General features: G+C 46.3%; 9 protein-coding genes and 1 non-coding gene across 10 annotated transcripts; 5 read left to right on the forward strand and 5 right to left on the reverse strand.

Annotated features, from left to right (window-relative positions):
• The first annotated feature begins 4,937 nt into the window (after positions 1 to 4,937).
• Positions 4,938 to 5,723, forward strand: LOC135120245 (late histone H1-like). The gene has a single exon (XM_064044561.1). It carries the CDS (start codon positions 4,938 to 4,940, stop codon positions 5,721 to 5,723), a length of 786 nt encoding a protein of 261 aa, XP_063900631.1.
• Positions 5,724 to 5,992: 269 nt separating this feature from the next.
• Positions 5,993 to 6,554, reverse strand: LOC135120201 (histone H3). Its single transcript, XM_064044518.1, has one exon. It carries the CDS (start codon positions 6,552 to 6,554, stop codon positions 6,144 to 6,146), a length of 411 nt encoding a protein of 136 aa, XP_063900588.1. The 3' UTR covers positions 5,993 to 6,143.
• A 231-nt stretch (positions 6,555 to 6,785) lies between these two features.
• Positions 6,786 to 7,391, forward strand: LOC135120207 (histone H4). Its single transcript, XM_064044524.1, has one exon. It carries the CDS (start codon positions 6,846 to 6,848, stop codon positions 7,155 to 7,157), a length of 312 nt encoding a protein of 103 aa, XP_063900594.1. The 5' UTR covers positions 6,786 to 6,845; the 3' UTR covers positions 7,158 to 7,391.
• A 185-nt stretch (positions 7,392 to 7,576) lies between these two features.
• Positions 7,577 to 8,202, reverse strand: LOC135120204 (histone H2A). The gene has a single exon (XM_064044520.1). It carries the CDS (start codon positions 8,120 to 8,122, stop codon positions 7,748 to 7,750), a length of 375 nt encoding a protein of 124 aa, XP_063900590.1. The 5' UTR covers positions 8,123 to 8,202; the 3' UTR covers positions 7,577 to 7,747.
• Positions 8,203 to 8,436: 234 nt separating this feature from the next.
• On the forward strand, positions 8,437 to 8,913 carry LOC135120205 (histone H2B). The gene has a single exon (XM_064044521.1). It carries the CDS (start codon positions 8,437 to 8,439, stop codon positions 8,806 to 8,808), a length of 372 nt encoding a protein of 123 aa, XP_063900591.1. The 3' UTR covers positions 8,809 to 8,913.
• Positions 8,914 to 9,911: 998 nt separating this feature from the next.
• Positions 9,912 to 10,030, reverse strand: LOC135120252 (5S ribosomal RNA). Its single transcript, XR_010278546.1, has one exon. It is a non-coding gene; the product is annotated as a 5S ribosomal RNA (ribosomal RNA).
• Positions 10,031 to 11,677: 1,647 nt separating this feature from the next.
• Positions 11,678 to 12,463, forward strand: LOC135120199 (late histone H1-like). Its single transcript, XM_064044516.1, has one exon. It carries the CDS (start codon positions 11,678 to 11,680, stop codon positions 12,461 to 12,463), a length of 786 nt encoding a protein of 261 aa, XP_063900586.1.
• A 269-nt stretch (positions 12,464 to 12,732) lies between these two features.
• Positions 12,733 to 13,294, reverse strand: LOC135120200 (histone H3). Its single transcript, XM_064044517.1, has one exon. The coding sequence runs from the start codon at positions 13,292 to 13,294 to the stop codon at positions 12,884 to 12,886; it is 411 nt and encodes a 136-aa protein (XP_063900587.1). The 3' UTR covers positions 12,733 to 12,883.
• Positions 13,295 to 13,525: 231 nt separating this feature from the next.
• Positions 13,526 to 14,131, forward strand: LOC135120206 (histone H4). The gene has a single exon (XM_064044523.1). The coding sequence runs from the start codon at positions 13,586 to 13,588 to the stop codon at positions 13,895 to 13,897; it is 312 nt and encodes a 103-aa protein (XP_063900593.1). The 5' UTR covers positions 13,526 to 13,585; the 3' UTR covers positions 13,898 to 14,131.
• A 185-nt stretch (positions 14,132 to 14,316) lies between these two features.
• On the reverse strand, positions 14,317 to 14,942 carry LOC135120203 (histone H2A). Its single transcript, XM_064044519.1, has one exon. It carries the CDS (start codon positions 14,860 to 14,862, stop codon positions 14,488 to 14,490), a length of 375 nt encoding a protein of 124 aa, XP_063900589.1. The 5' UTR covers positions 14,863 to 14,942; the 3' UTR covers positions 14,317 to 14,487.

Genomic DNA, 14,942 nt, shown 5'->3' on the forward strand with positions numbered 1-14,942 from the left:
TTCTTTCGTTCGACAAGGTGTGGTTTATCCTCACCTTCAGTTTTCTTTCCGTTAAGTACGAATGCAATAGTTTGACTAGATTTTTCGGAAATTCTAGCTTTATTAATTTGTATAGCAGGCCTTTGATCCACACCTTATCGAATGCCTTTTCTATGTCTAGGCATGCCATGGCTGTGTTGTTTCGTTTGTTGAAAGTATGTATTATGTCATTTGTGATTCGAACAAGTTGTTGTACTGTGTTATGGTTGCTTTTGAATCCAAATTGCTCCGGTTGCTGAATTTTGTTTTGGTGTATAACTTTGTTGATTCGAGATAGGATAATTTTTTCTGTTAATTTTGATATAGTTGCTAGTAGACTGATAGGCCGATATGAGCTTGGAAGTTGCTTATTTTTATTTGGTTTTAGAATTGGTATCACTATAGCTGTTTTGAATTGTTGGGGGAAATGTGTTAGTTTTATTATTGCATTTATTATGTTTGTAAGTTGCTGCATGGCATGCCTCGACAGGTTCTTAAGTATTTTGTTATCGATGCCGTCCTCACCCGGGGCCTTGTTGTTTGGTAGTTTTGCGATAAAGTTTGTGATTTCATATACGTCGGTTTCGATTTTATCGACCTCCGGGTGATGCATCTGTATCACCTGGTTTACGACGTGCTCGATGTGTTGTTGCTCGGCGGTATTTCCGGTTGCGTCATCAGTGTGTACGCTAGCATAGTAGTCGGCGAGCGCTTCGGCCTTCGCAAGGTCAGTTAGCTCCGAACGATTGTTGTGTTGGAGTGTCGCGATTGGGTCGTATTTCTTTTTTAATGCCTTTGTCAGCTTCCACAATGAGTTATCGGCTGGATTTAGTTTGGCGAGCTTTGTCGACCATTTATCATTACGATATTGCTTGATTGCTTCTTTTATCTCATTATTCATTTTTTTGACGATTTCTAAATATTGCGGGTCTCTTGTTTGTTGATAAACTTTTCTGGTTTTATTTCGGTTTGTAATTTGGGTTTTTATCGAGTCCGGAAGTTGATCTTTGTATGGATTTATATTTTTTGTCGTTGCTACTAAACTTTTTGCTACTTGTAAAGTACTTATGAATTTACCTACCTCTTTTTCTAATATGTCTGCATTGTATATTTTATTATTTAGTTTTAAATTTTGATCTAGGTGTTGCCGAAATTTTTTCCAATTGGCATTTTTGTATGATTCAATTTTGATTGTGCGTTGTTCGAAAAATTGGTTTGGGATTGCAATTATGACAGGTCTGTGATCCGAGTTCATTGCGTTGACCACCCGTGGCGCTGTTACGTTTATATTTTTGGTAATTGTGTGGTCTATCGGCGTTGGGGTGCCGCCATTTGCAGGATAATGGGTGGGTTCGGTTGTTGGGTGGAGAATTAACGTACTGTTGTTAAGGTAGTCTAATAATTTGTACCCGTTGTGATTATTAATATGGCAACCCCAACTCGTGTGTCGCGAGTTGAGGTCACCAACTATTATTAATTTGTGTGAGAGTCCGGATAATGTGTCTAAGTCTGTGTTTTTTAGCTTGTTAGTTGGTTTGTTATACGCCACCGCTACCGTTGTATTGTCTATGAGTTGGATTGCAGTCGTTTCTATTGCGCTATTCAGTGTGATTTTAATGTCTTTGTGCGGAATGTCACTTCTAACTAGAAGAGCCACTCCGCCCCATGCTGTGTTGTTTGATCTGTCTTGCCGGTAAACGGTGTAGTTTTTAATTCTAAATTTGTGACTACTTTTGAGATGGGTTTCGGTAATGGCCATTATGCCCACGTCATGTGTGGACATAAATGCCATTAGCTCTGCTGCTTTAGTTAGGATGCCATTTGCGTTATACTGTGCTATGATTAGAGTTTTAGAAGCCATAATCAGCCAGGTTGTTTGTTAAAAACTCTAAGGTTACTAAGAATTTGTCTCGTCCGGTCGTGCAGGAGCTCAGTTTATTTGTGAGATCCCGCACGGCCCGGATCATATTTGTAATATTGATTGTTTCCGAGAGCTTTTTTAGCTCCGCATTCAATTGCATAAAGCTATTTGTTTCGTTATCATTTGAGTTATTTATTAGCGGATTTTTTGATTGCTCTGGCTGCACGTTTGATTCACTACTGGGAGCGTCCCTACCTTGTCGTAGCTCTGGATTTTCCACTCTTCGCGTTGGTACAGCTGGCGGTTTTTGTTGCCAGACGTTGCGAGTTGGCGGCGGTGCTGGAACCCAAGCCGGTTTTCGCGCTGCAGCTACGATTGTTTCTTGTCTCTGTTTTCTTTGTTCGGCTATGTATTTTATCCTGCTCTGGTAGACCGGGCATTCTCGTTCGCAGGCAGCGTGCTCTCCCTCGCAGTTGACACACCTGGCCGGATGCTTGTCTTTCAGGTCCTTATATGGGCAGTCTCTGGTCCAATGGCTGTTTCCCACGCATCTGACGCAGCGAGGGGGCAGGGAGCAATTTTTCGTAATGTGACCCCAGCTTTGGCATCTCTTGCACTGGCTTACTTGATTTTTATTGACATACGGTGACCAATTCACTCTAATTCGGAGGATTGTTCTTGCTTTGTTTTGCAGATCTTTTAGCGTGCTGGTGTTCGCTGTGGTGACTATGTAGTACGGCCTCTTGGTATTTTTCATTTTTGTGACGTTATTAATTGCGATTCCGCAATTTTTTATCGCTTCTAGTACAGCTTCTGGCGGGGGGTCGTTATCAAGGCCACTCACCACATATGATTTCGTTTTTTCCTGTTTCGGTGTGTACGTATGATATGGAATTGTCCGCTGATCGAGTTCTGCTCTTATCTTTTTGTACTGCTCTATCTTGCCGGCGGCGATGATGATCCGTTGACGGGTGTATTTCAGTTCGTATTCGCTGGGTGCATATTTCTCACATATTTCTGCGATGGTTTGATGTGTTTGCTCGCGCCCATGTATAACTATTGGGGGTGGCTTTTTTTCTTTCTTTTCTACTTCCTGGGTTTCTTCTACGGCATCATACTCCATGTCGTTGCTTTCTTCGGAGAGAACTGCGAATCTGTTTTGAAGTTGTAGTGGTCGCTTTTGCTTCCTTTTTCTTCTTGGTGATCGGGATTTATGGCTAGGGGTGGTGTACCCTTCGCTATCTGAGTTGTCTGAAGCAGACATCTCAGCGGTTTGCGGTTGCGACCGCAGTCGCTTGGCTGGCGCAATGGAATGACTCACTCTGCTGCAGCACGGACACGTCTGACTTGCTCGACTGCTCGAGCGAGACTGGACGAGAACCGGTGCTATCAACGTGGTATGGCCGTTGCCTGATGATAAGGGTAAAAAATGAGTAGAAATGGATCCGAGAAGTCGAAACGTCGAAGCAAAAGTGCCAAGATCCGACGAACGAACATCGAAGATCGAGGAGCGCAGCACAGCGCAGCGGTCTGCAACACAAAATACAAAACAAACAAACAAGCACATCACGCACGTACAACTAACAGACGAATGCCACCGACAGGATAGGGAAAGGACGACAAGACCGACAAAGAGACGAACCAGGCACATAAGGCACAATCACGGCGGACGTAGGTAAAAACAAACCATAAACCATCTTCGTCCGCCGGATTAATTACCCTACTACCGCCACCTGGCCACCTGTGTGTGAATGTAATCGTAAATATACGTAAAAAACAAGTCCCGGACAACATATATATAAATATAACCCAAAAAGCAGCATTTGCAATATTTTACAAACAACCGCCGTCATAAATTCGCCGTATCTCGATGGTTCGAATGCTTTGAAAAACACTTGTCTTGATAATATAATAGTGTAAGTGAATTGAATTAAAAAATAATAGTTGAAAGATGTTAAAATAGTTCGAAGTTCGTTCGTCTGTAAACAATAATAGATTAAATAAACTCCATAGAATGTAGTCTTTCAGATCTTCGAAAGAAGAAGGAAAAAAAAAAGAAAATAAAACTATGAAAAGCGGCCACAGGAAAGACAGAAAACGTATCGTACGTGAATCGAAGAAAGAATTTTCGTTCGCCGTCGGTGCGGTGCTGCGGGTTTCCGCGCTCGGTCCCGGCTCGAAAACGACACTCGAAACGAAGAAACTTTTGGAAAAATCCGCAAGGAAATTTTCGTCAGACGTGCAATTTCGATCGTCGATCGATCTCGTACGGAAAAAAATAAAAAAAATCCGAATTTCCTCGTCGTTTCGAGGTACGAGGAAACGACGAGACCGAATCATCTCGTCGCGCCTTCGACATGGAAATTTTTAATGTTCCCATCCTCGTACCGAGACGAGACCGCCACCGGAGGACGGCCGAAAGTCCGTTCCGTCGTTTTCGTTCGACGATCTACGTCGAAGGAGCCCCCCGTGCCCCAGGAGATCGTCGAAATCGGAAGAGTCGCTTCGAAGCGGTGACGATTTTGACCGTACCTTGCCTCTTTCGGAGGCGTTTTTTGACGAGAAAACGTCTTCCGATCGTCCCCGAGGGTGTAAAAAACCGGAAAGCATGGACGGAGGCTCACCTCGTCGAAGCGTCGTCACGGTGGCGGCGACGACGGACGTCGGAGCGTCGACGTCCACCTTCGGTACGTTGTTCGACTTTTGACAAGGTCTTCTTCGAGCGAGCGTCCGGACGGACGCCCTGCCGATTCGCCGATTCCCGCTTCGTCGAAAAATACTCGAATAAACGTCGAGGAAGGTCTGAGGCCGTGTTTCGTCCGTCTAACGACAAGGAGGCGGTGGTGACGGCGAAAAGAGAACGATGTCATCACCCGAAAGTCGAGCGCGAGGCCGCCGATTTCGAGCGAATTCCGTCAAAGTCGCGCGTTTAGTTTACAGTCCGCTTGGTTTACGTCGGGGACACTTAGACGTCGTTTTCGCCACTATTCAAATTCGATCGTGCGACCGATAACCATCGACTTTTTTTAATAACAAAAACAATCAGTTGTTCGGTAAAATGGCAGACGTAGAAAATCAAACAGCTTCCGCCGCGGTGACAGCTTCGGCCGCCGCCTCCTCCGCCGGAACGCCTCACGCCAAGAAGGAAAAGAAAGCGAAGAATCCCAGGAGCAAACCTTCCCATCCGCCGACTTCGGAGATGGTGACCAACGCCATCAAAGGTTTGAAAGAACGCGGCGGATCGTCCCTCCAGGCCATCAAAAAATTCGTCGCCGCCAACTACAAGGTCGACGCCGAAAAAGTTGCTCCGTTCATCAAGAAATACCTGAAAGGCGCCGTCGCTTCCGGTTCCCTCGTCCAGACGAAAGGCAAAGGTGCTTCCGGTTCTTTCAAGTTGGCCTCCACGACCGCCGGCGGTGCCAAAGCCGCCGCCTCCGCCGCCGAAAGGAAGAGGAAATCCGGCGCCGGCAGGACGAAGAAAGCCGCGATTGGCGCGGGAAAACGCGCTTCCGCCGGAGCCGCCGCCGCCGCCGGCGAGAAGGCGGCTTCTAAGGTTTCGAAGAAGACCGCGCCGAAAGCGAAAAAGGCCGCCGCCGAAAAGAAGACCGCTTCCGTGGCCAAAGCGAAGAAGGCCGCCGCCGCCGCTGCCAGCGCCTCCGCCGCAGAGAAGAAGGCCGCCGCCGCCGCTGCCGCCAGAGCGGCGTCGAAGGCGAAATCTCCTTCGAAAGCGAAAAGATCTAACAAGGCCGGACCCACGAAGAAACCGAAAGCTCCGAAACCCAAGTCCACCAAGGCCGTCTCCGCCAAAGCGAAGAAAGCCGCTTCTCCGAAAAGAAAAAAGTGAGCGTTCGAAGAAGATGATGACGACGACGTCGTTGTTGTTGTTTCCCGGCGGTGCTCCGATCGTACATATCGACGAAGGGGCACGCATAAATGGCCCTTTTCAGGGCCACAAATTTTTTTCAAACGAATTAAAATTTTCGCTCAACCCATATTCGAATAATGAATGAATGAAATAAATGATTGATTGATCGATACGATTGATTTGAATGAATGAATGAATGAATTTGCATGCCTTAATTTTAATTTTTTATCTTTTATTTAAGTTTTCGAACGATTCGATTCTCGAAAAAGTTGCTTAATTTTTTATTCGTTAGGAAAAATATTGAGGTTCTGAAAAGAACCGATTTTTTTGTCTCTTTCGAAAAGAGAACTGACAGTTGAGAGATGACGGTGTGATTGATGGTCGGTCGATTTTTTTTTTTTAAGCTCTTTCTCCGCGAATGCGTCTCGCCAGCTGGATGTCTTTGGGCATGATGGTGACGCGTTTGGCGTGGATGGCGCACAAGTTGGTATCTTCGAAGAGACCGACGAGGTAAGCTTCGCTAGCTTCCTGGAGAGCCATCACGGCGGAACTCTGGAAACGCAAGTCGGTCTTGAAGTCCTGGGCGATCTCCCTGACGAGACGTTGGAAGGGCAGTTTGCGGATCAAAAGTTCGGTGCTCTTCTGATAACGACGGATCTCTCGGAGAGCGACGGTTCCGGGCCTGTAACGATGGGGTTTCTTGACGCCGCCGGTCGCCGGTGCGCTTTTTCTCGCGGCCTTAGTGGCGAGCTGTTTTCTGGGGGCTTTTCCTCCCGTAGATTTACGAGCGGTCTGTTTTGTTCTTGCCATTTCGAAAAAATAAGCGAAAGATTAAAATCGATCGACGAACGAACACGCAGCAGACGGACGTTACGAACACGTTGACTGGAAATAACGGCCGACAGGCTCGCGGCGAACCTTATATAACGTTCACCGCTACAAAGTCGCTCTCTGCGCGTGTCTATTGGTCGAGCGGGACCAGAAATGGGCGTAGCTCGGGAACGTTATAAAACGACGCCGAATTTCGTAATTTTCGCAGTTCCCTTTCGAACACCGTTCTGAATCCACGTCTCTCGCAAGCTTCTTCGAAGATATTCCAAGATGACCGGTAGAGGAAAAGGAGGCAAAGGCTTGGGAAAAGGTGGCGCGAAACGTCATCGCAAAGTCCTGCGCGACAACATCCAGGGCATAACGAAACCGGCCATCAGAAGATTGGCCCGTCGCGGCGGTGTGAAACGTATCTCCGGGTTGATCTACGAAGAAACCAGAGGCGTCCTCAAGGTGTTCCTCGAGAACGTGATCCGTGACGCCGTCACCTACACCGAACACGCCAAACGTAAGACCGTCACCGCCATGGACGTCGTCTACGCTTTGAAACGTCAAGGACGCACCCTCTACGGTTTCGGCGGTTAATTTTTTGCAATAGCAAGAAATTTAATCGTCGGTGATTTTGATTCTTTGACTTTTCCGTATATACGCCACGACAACAAACGAGATCGGAGAAAAAAAAAAAACGGTTCTTTTCAGAACCACAAAATTTTTCTAACGAATAAAAAATTTCGCTTACTATATGTCGAGAATAAATAATGAATGAATGAATGAATGAATGAATGGTTGGTTGTGTTGGTTTTTTTTAAAGAAATAATAATGACGATATAAAATGGAAAAACGAAAAAAATTAAATTAAAATCACGTATTTTTAAACGTTTGCAGTAAAATTCACGAGAAGTGACAGAGAGAAAGCTTAAAAATGAACGAACAATAAGAAAAAAATTAACGTTTTCGAATCGAAAAACGATATCGTGTCATATAAAGTACTTTTCTTTCTTTCTATTATTTTTTTTTGTTTGTTTTCCATTAAGATAAGTTTGCGAGCATTTAATCGTTTGAAAAAAATTAGTGGCCCTGAGAAGGGCCGATGATGTGGGTTGTTGTTTTTCTTTTTTTTTCTCGGTAAAGCGGTCGTCCGTCCGGTCCGTTTCTTTAAAAAAAATGAAAAGAGTTTAAGGCTTCTTTTCGGTCTTCTTGGGCAAGAGAACCGCCTGGATGTTGGGCAGAACGCCGCCTTGGGCGATCGTCACTCCGGAAAGGAGCTTGTTCAACTCTTCGTCGTTCCTGATCGCCAACTGCAAATGTCTGGGAATGATCCTGGTCTTCTTGTTGTCTCTGGCGGCGTTTCCTGCCAACTCGAGAACTTCGGCGGCCAGATATTCCATGACGGCGGCGAGGTAGACGGGAGCTCCGGCACCGACGCGTTCGGCGTAGTTTCCTTTACGGAGGAGACGATGGATCCTGCCGACGGGGAACTGAAGACCGGCACGGCTCGAACGGGACTTCGCCTTTCCCTTGACTTTTCCTCCCTTTCCACGTCCTGACATTTTCTTTAATTTTCTTGCGAAAAACGAAATATAAACAAGAAGAGCGAGCGACGAGCGGCGACGACGAGACACGTAATCGACTGCTGCGTTATTCGGTTATGTATCGGACCGGCGGTCGCGGCTTAGGCTTTATACCCTCCGTGCGGTCGGTTCAGTTCGGCGCATAGGAAGGCTAGGACGAATGGGCGTGGCCTGAGTCGGTAGACGGTCCGTTATAAAAGTAGTCGCACGCGGGGTGATATTTTTATTCGTTCGTCGAGAACCGAGCGTAGCGTTGCGTTCTGTTCTGTTAAACTCTTATCGAATATTCGAAGATGCCACCCAAGACTAGCGGTAAAGCCGCCAAGAAGGCCGGAAAGGCCCAAAAGAACATTTCGAAGAGCGACAAGAAGAAGAAGCGCAGGAGGAAGGAGAGCTACGCTATCTACATCTACAAGGTGTTGAAACAAGTACATCCCGACACCGGTATCTCGAGCAAGGCGATGTCCATCATGAACAGTTTCGTGAACGACATCTTCGAACGTATCGCCGCCGAAGCTTCCCGCCTCGCCCACTACAACAAACGTTCGACCATCACCAGCAGGGAGATTCAGACCGCCGTACGTCTCCTCTTGCCCGGTGAATTGGCCAAGCACGCCGTCTCCGAAGGTACCAAAGCCGTCACCAAGTACACCAGCTCCAAGTAGAATGATTTTGTTATCATTTCTGTCGTCGTCCGTCGTCCATCTTTCCGGAAAAAAAAAAAAAAAAACAACAACAACAAACAAATCGGTTCTTTTCAGAACCACAAATCGCATTCCTTACAAATAAGAGATTAACGAACCTCGAGAATGTTTCTTTCCCCTTTATTATTATTCGATTATTAAATGAACGAATAAAATGATACTTTTCGTTTCGGGGTGTGCGATGTTTAAATTCCGTCCGCGTCGTACGTACGTACGATCGATTTCGGTTAGAGGTTTTCGAAATGAAACTATGTTAAAAAACAGCGATATATTTTTATCGATCGATTTTTATACGATATGTAAATAAGTCAGGTCACGGGAACGTACTTGTTTTTTTTTTTTCTTTCTTTTTTTTTCCCCCGCCGCAAGAAGGAATTTATATTATTTATTTCTTCATAACGAAGCGCTGTGCTCTCTACGATCGATTTTATCAGGAAATCATAAGATCGAGAAGAAAACGGTCGCGTTTTTTATTATTATTTTAATACCAGAATTACGAAACTGATGCAAATCTATACTGGCCGTCTGTTCGAGGAACTCGCGTACAATAAATAACGCATGTTCCTAACAAAACGGCTGTTTTTTTGCATTTTCACGATCGAGCGTGAATAAATTTCAAATTAAAAGATCAAGCGTCGATTCGTTTCTTTTCGAGTCTTCCTGAATGATTCTGATCTCGTTGTCCATGTACGGCGTTCGTTTATAAGTTCTCGTCGTGCTTTAATTTTATTTTATCGTCACAGACATAAATACATTTATTTTAAACGTAGTAGAGTGTCGTTCCGCGACACCTCGATCTGATCTGGACTTGTAAATTTTTTTTTGGACTTAAAAAAAAAAAAAAAAAAAAAAAAAAGAATAAGGGGGGTGTTCGCGATAGGGCAAAACAAAAACAAAAAATCTGGCGGGAGCGGAATGTTTGAAAATTTCGAGTCGAAGGACGCGAGTGGAAAATCTTAGCGACTAACTTAAATTCTAAATTAAAAACTAGCTTAACTTATGACACACTTATAATAAACACATCGTTTTTTTTTACTAAAAACTAAAGTTTAACAAAAAGAAGAAGACAACGGCACGCGGTGTTCCCAAGCGGTCACCCATCCAAGTACTGACCGCGCCCGACGTTGCTTAACTTCGGTGATCGGACGAGAACCGGTGCTATCAACGTGGTATGGCCGTTGCCTGATGATAAGGGTAAAAAATGAGTAGAAATGGATCCGAGAAGTCGAAACGTCGAAGCAAAAGTGCCAAGATCCGACGAACGAACATCGAAGATCGAGGAGCGCAGCACAGCGCAGCGGTCTGCAACACAAAATACAAAACAAACAAACAAGCACATCACGCACGTACAACTAACAGACGAATGCCACCGACAGGATAGGGAAAGGACGACAAGACCGACAAAGAGACGAACCAGGCACATAAGGCACAATCACGGCGGACGTAGGTAAAAACAAACCATAAACCATCTTCGTCCGCCGGATTAATTACCCTACTACCGCCACCTGGCCACCTGTGTGTGAATGTAATCGTAAATATACGTAAAAAACAAGTCCCGGACAACATATATATAAATATAACCCAAAAAGCAGCATTTGCAATATTTTACAAACAACCGCCGTCATAAATTCGCCGTATCTCGATGGTTCGAATGCTTTGAAAAACACTTGTCTTGATAATATAATAGTGTAAGTGAATTGAATTAAAAAATAATAGTTGAAAGATGTTAAAATAGTTCGAAGTTCGTTCGTCTGTAAACAATAATAGATTAAATAAACTCCATAGAATGTAGTCTTTCAGATCTTCGAAAGAAGAAGGAAAAAAAAAAGAAAATAAAACTATGAAAAGCGGCCACAGGAAAGACAGAAAACGTATCGTACGTGAATCGAAGAAAGAATTTTCGTTCGCCGTCGGTGCGGTGCTGCGGGTTTCCGCGCTCGGTCCCGGCTCGAAAACGACACTCGAAACGAAGAAACTTTTGGAAAAATCCGCAAGGAAATTTTCGTCAGACGTGCAATTTCGATCGTCGATCGATCTCGTACGGAAAAAAATAAAAAAAATCCGAATTTCCTCGTCGTTTCGAGGTACGAGGAAACGACGAGACCGAATCATCTCGTCGCGCCTTCGACATGGAAATTTTTAATGTTCCCATCCTCGTACCGAGACGAGACCGCCACCGGAGGACGGCCGAAAGTCCGTTCCGTCGTTTTCGTTCGACGATCTACGTCGAAGGAGCCCCCCGTGCCCCAGGAGATCGTCGAAATCGGAAGAGTCGCTTCGAAGCGGTGACGATTTTGACCGTACCTTGCCTCTTTCGGAGGCGTTTTTTGACGAGAAAACGTCTTCCGATCGTCCCCGAGGGTGTAAAAAACCGGAAAGCATGGACGGAGGCTCACCTCGTCGAAGCGTCGTCACGGTGGCGGCGACGACGGACGTCGGAGCGTCGACGTCCACCTTCGGTACGTTGTTCGACTTTTGACAAGGTCTTCTTCGAGCGAGCGTCCGGACGGACGCCCTGCCGATTCGCCGATTCCCGCTTCGTCGAAAAATACTCGAATAAACGTCGAGGAAGGTCTGAGGCCGTGTTTCGTCCGTCTAACGACAAGGAGGCGGTGGTGACGGCGAAAAGAGAACGATGTCATCACCCGAAAGTCGAGCGCGAGGCCGCCGATTTCGAGCGAATTCCGTCAAAGTCGCGCGTTTAGTTTACAGTCCGCTTGGTTTACGTCGGGGACACTTAGACGTCGTTTTCGCCACTATTCAAATTCGATCGTGCGACCGATAACCATCGACTTTTTTTAATAACAAAAACAATCAGTTGTTCGGTAAAATGGCAGACGTAGAAAATCAAACAGCTTCCGCCGCGGTGACAGCTTCGGCCGCCGCCTCCTCCGCCGGAACGCCTCACGCCAAGAAGGAAAAGAAAGCGAAGAATCCCAGGAGCAAACCTTCCCATCCGCCGACTTCGGAGATGGTGACCAACGCCATCAAAGGTTTGAAAGAACGCGGCGGATCGTCCCTCCAGGCCATCAAAAAATTCGTCGCCGCCAACTACAAGGTCGACGCCGAAAAAGTTGCTCCGTTCATCAAGAAATACCTGAAAGGCGCCGTCGCTTCCGGTTCCCTCGTCCAGACGAAAGGCAAAGGTGCTTCCGGTTCTTTCAAGTTGGCCTCCACGACCGCCGGCGGTGCCAAAGCCGCCGCCTCCGCCGCCGAAAGGAAGAGGAAATCCGGCGCCGGCAGGACGAAGAAAGCCGCGATTGGCGCGGGAAAACGCGCTTCCGCCGGAGCCGCCGCCGCCGCCGGCGAGAAGGCGGCTTCTAAGGTTTCGAAGAAGACCGCGCCGAAAGCGAAAAAGGCCGCCGCCGAAAAGAAGACCGCTTCCGTGGCCAAAGCGAAGAAGGCCGCCGCCGCCGCTGCCAGCGCCTCCGCCGCAGAGAAGAAGGCCGCCGCCGCCGCTGCCGCCAGAGCGGCGTCGAAGGCGAAATCTCCTTCGAAAGCGAAAAGATCTAACAAGGCCGGACCCACGAAGAAACCGAAAGCTCCGAAACCCAAGTCCACCAAGGCCGTCTCCGCCAAAGCGAAGAAAGCCGCTTCTCCGAAAAGAAAAAAGTGAGCGTTCGAAGAAGATGATGACGACGACGTCGTTGTTGTTGTTTCCCGGCGGTGCTCCGATCGTACATATCGACGAAGGGGCACGCATAAATGGCCCTTTTCAGGGCCACAAATTTTTTTCAAACGAATTAAAATTTTCGCTCAACCCATATTCGAATAATGAATGAATGAAATAAATGATTGATTGATCGATACGATTGATTTGAATGAATGAATGAATGAATTTGCATGCCTTAATTTTAATTTTTTATCTTTTATTTAAGTTTTCGAACGATTCGATTCTCGAAAAAGTTGCTTAATTTTTTATTCGTTAGGAAAAATATTGAGGTTCTGAAAAGAACCGATTTTTTTGTCTCTTTCGAAAAGAGAACTGACAGTTGAGAGATGACGGTGTGATTGATGGTCGGTCGATTTTTTTTTTTTAAGCTCTTTCTCCGCGAATGCGTCTCGCCAGCTGGATGTCTTTGGGCATGATGGTGACGCGTTTGGCGTGGATGGCGCACAAGTTGGTATCTTCGAAGAGACCGACGAGGTAAGCTTCGCTAGCTTCCTGGAGAGCCATCACGGCGGAACTCTGGAAACGCAAGTCGGTCTTGAAGTCCTGGGCGATCTCCCTGACGAGACGTTGGAAGGGCAGTTTGCGGATCAAAAGTTCGGTGCTCTTCTGATAACGACGGATCTCTCGGAGAGCGACGGTTCCGGGCCTGTAACGATGGGGTTTCTTGACGCCGCCGGTCGCCGGTGCGCTTTTTCTCGCGGCCTTAGTGGCGAGCTGTTTTCTGGGGGCTTTTCCTCCCGTAGATTTACGAGCGGTCTGTTTTGTTCTTGCCATTTCGAAAAAATAAGCGAAAGATTAAAATCGATCGACGAACGAACACGCAGCAGACGGACGTTACGAACACGTTGACTGGAAATAACGGCCGACAGGCTCGCGGCGAACCTTATATAACGTTCACCGCTACAAAGTCGCTCTCTGCGCGTGTCTATTGGTCGAGCGGGACCAGAAATGGGCGTAGCTCGGGAACGTTATAAAACGACGCCGAATTTCGTAATTTTCGCAGTTCCCTTTCGAACACCGTTCTGAATCCACGTCTCTCGCAAGCTTCTTCGAAGATATTCCAAGATGACCGGTAGAGGAAAAGGAGGCAAAGGCTTGGGAAAAGGTGGCGCGAAACGTCATCGCAAAGTCCTGCGCGACAACATCCAGGGCATAACGAAACCGGCCATCAGAAGATTGGCCCGTCGCGGCGGTGTGAAACGTATCTCCGGGTTGATCTACGAAGAAACCAGAGGCGTCCTCAAGGTGTTCCTCGAGAACGTGATCCGTGACGCCGTCACCTACACCGAACACGCCAAACGTAAGACCGTCACCGCCATGGACGTCGTCTACGCTTTGAAACGTCAAGGACGCACCCTCTACGGTTTCGGCGGTTAATTTTTTGCAATAGCAAGAAATTTAATCGTCGGTGATTTTGATTCTTTGACTTTTCCGTATATACGCCACGACAACAAACGAGATCGGAGAAAAAAAAAAAACGGTTCTTTTCAGAACCACAAAATTTTTCTAACGAATAAAAAATTTCGCTTACTATATGTCGAGAATAAATAATGAATGAATGAATGAATGAATGAATGGTTGGTTGTGTTGGTTTTTTTTAAAGAAATAATAATGACGATATAAAATGGAAAAACGAAAAAAATTAAATTAAAATCACGTATTTTTAAACGTTTGCAGTAAAATTCACGAGAAGTGACAGAGAGAAAGCTTAAAAATGAACGAACAATAAGAAAAAAATTAACGTTTTCGAATCGAAAAACGATATCGTGTCATATAAAGTACTTTTCTTTCTTTCTATTATTTTTTTTTGTTTGTTTTCCATTAAGATAAGTTTGCGAGCATTTAATCGTTTGAAAAAAATTAGTGGCCCTGAGAAGGGCCGATGATGTGGGTTGTTGTTTTTCTTTTTTTTTCTCGGTAAAGCGGTCGTCCGTCCGGTCCGTTTCTTTAAAAAAAATGAAAAGAGTTTAAGGCTTCTTTTCGGTCTTCTTGGGCAAGAGAACCGCCTGGATGTTGGGCAGAACGCCGCCTTGGGCGATCGTCACTCCGGAAAGGAGCTTGTTCAACTCTTCGTCGTTCCTGATCGCCAACTGCAAATGTCTGGGAATGATCCTGGTCTTCTTGTTGTCTCTGGCGGCGTTTCCTGCCAACTCGAGAACTTCGGCGGCCAGATATTCCATGACGGCGGCGAGGTAGACGGGAGCTCCGGCACCGACGCGTTCGGCGTAGTTTCCTTTACGGAGGAGACGATGGATCCTGCCGACGGGGAACTGAAGACCGGCACGGCTCGAACGGGACTTCGCCTTTCCCTTGACTTTTCCTCCCTTTCCACGTCCTGACATTTTCTTTAATTTTCTTGCGAAAAACGAAATATAAACAAGAAGAGCGAGCGACGAGCGGCGACGACGAGACACGTAATCGA

This window comes from Zophobas morio, unplaced genomic scaffold (genome assembly GCF_036711695.1).
Source record: "Zophobas morio isolate AGI-343-1 ecotype UQ-CSIRO unplaced genomic scaffold, CSIRO_AGI_Zmor_V1 ptg000358l, whole genome shotgun sequence".
Taxonomy (NCBI): Eukaryota; Metazoa; Arthropoda; class Insecta; order Coleoptera; family Tenebrionidae; genus Zophobas; species Zophobas morio.

Bases quoted from the DNA above. Each gene is read 5' to 3' on its own strand.
- LOC135120245 (XM_064044561.1), top strand. From the start codon at position 4,938: ATGGCAGACGTAGAAAATCAAACAGCTTCCGCCGCGGTGACAGCTTCG.
- LOC135120201 (XM_064044518.1), bottom strand. From the start codon at position 6,554: ATGGCAAGAACAAAACAGACCGCTCGTAAATCTACGGGAGGAAAAGCC.
- LOC135120207 (XM_064044524.1), top strand. From the start codon at position 6,846: ATGACCGGTAGAGGAAAAGGAGGCAAAGGCTTGGGAAAAGGTGGCGCG.
- LOC135120204 (XM_064044520.1), bottom strand. From the start codon at position 8,122: ATGTCAGGACGTGGAAAGGGAGGAAAAGTCAAGGGAAAGGCGAAGTCC.
- LOC135120205 (XM_064044521.1), top strand. From the start codon at position 8,437: ATGCCACCCAAGACTAGCGGTAAAGCCGCCAAGAAGGCCGGAAAGGCC.
- LOC135120199 (XM_064044516.1), top strand. From the start codon at position 11,678: ATGGCAGACGTAGAAAATCAAACAGCTTCCGCCGCGGTGACAGCTTCG.
- LOC135120200 (XM_064044517.1), bottom strand. From the start codon at position 13,294: ATGGCAAGAACAAAACAGACCGCTCGTAAATCTACGGGAGGAAAAGCC.
- LOC135120206 (XM_064044523.1), top strand. From the start codon at position 13,586: ATGACCGGTAGAGGAAAAGGAGGCAAAGGCTTGGGAAAAGGTGGCGCG.
- LOC135120203 (XM_064044519.1), bottom strand. From the start codon at position 14,862: ATGTCAGGACGTGGAAAGGGAGGAAAAGTCAAGGGAAAGGCGAAGTCC.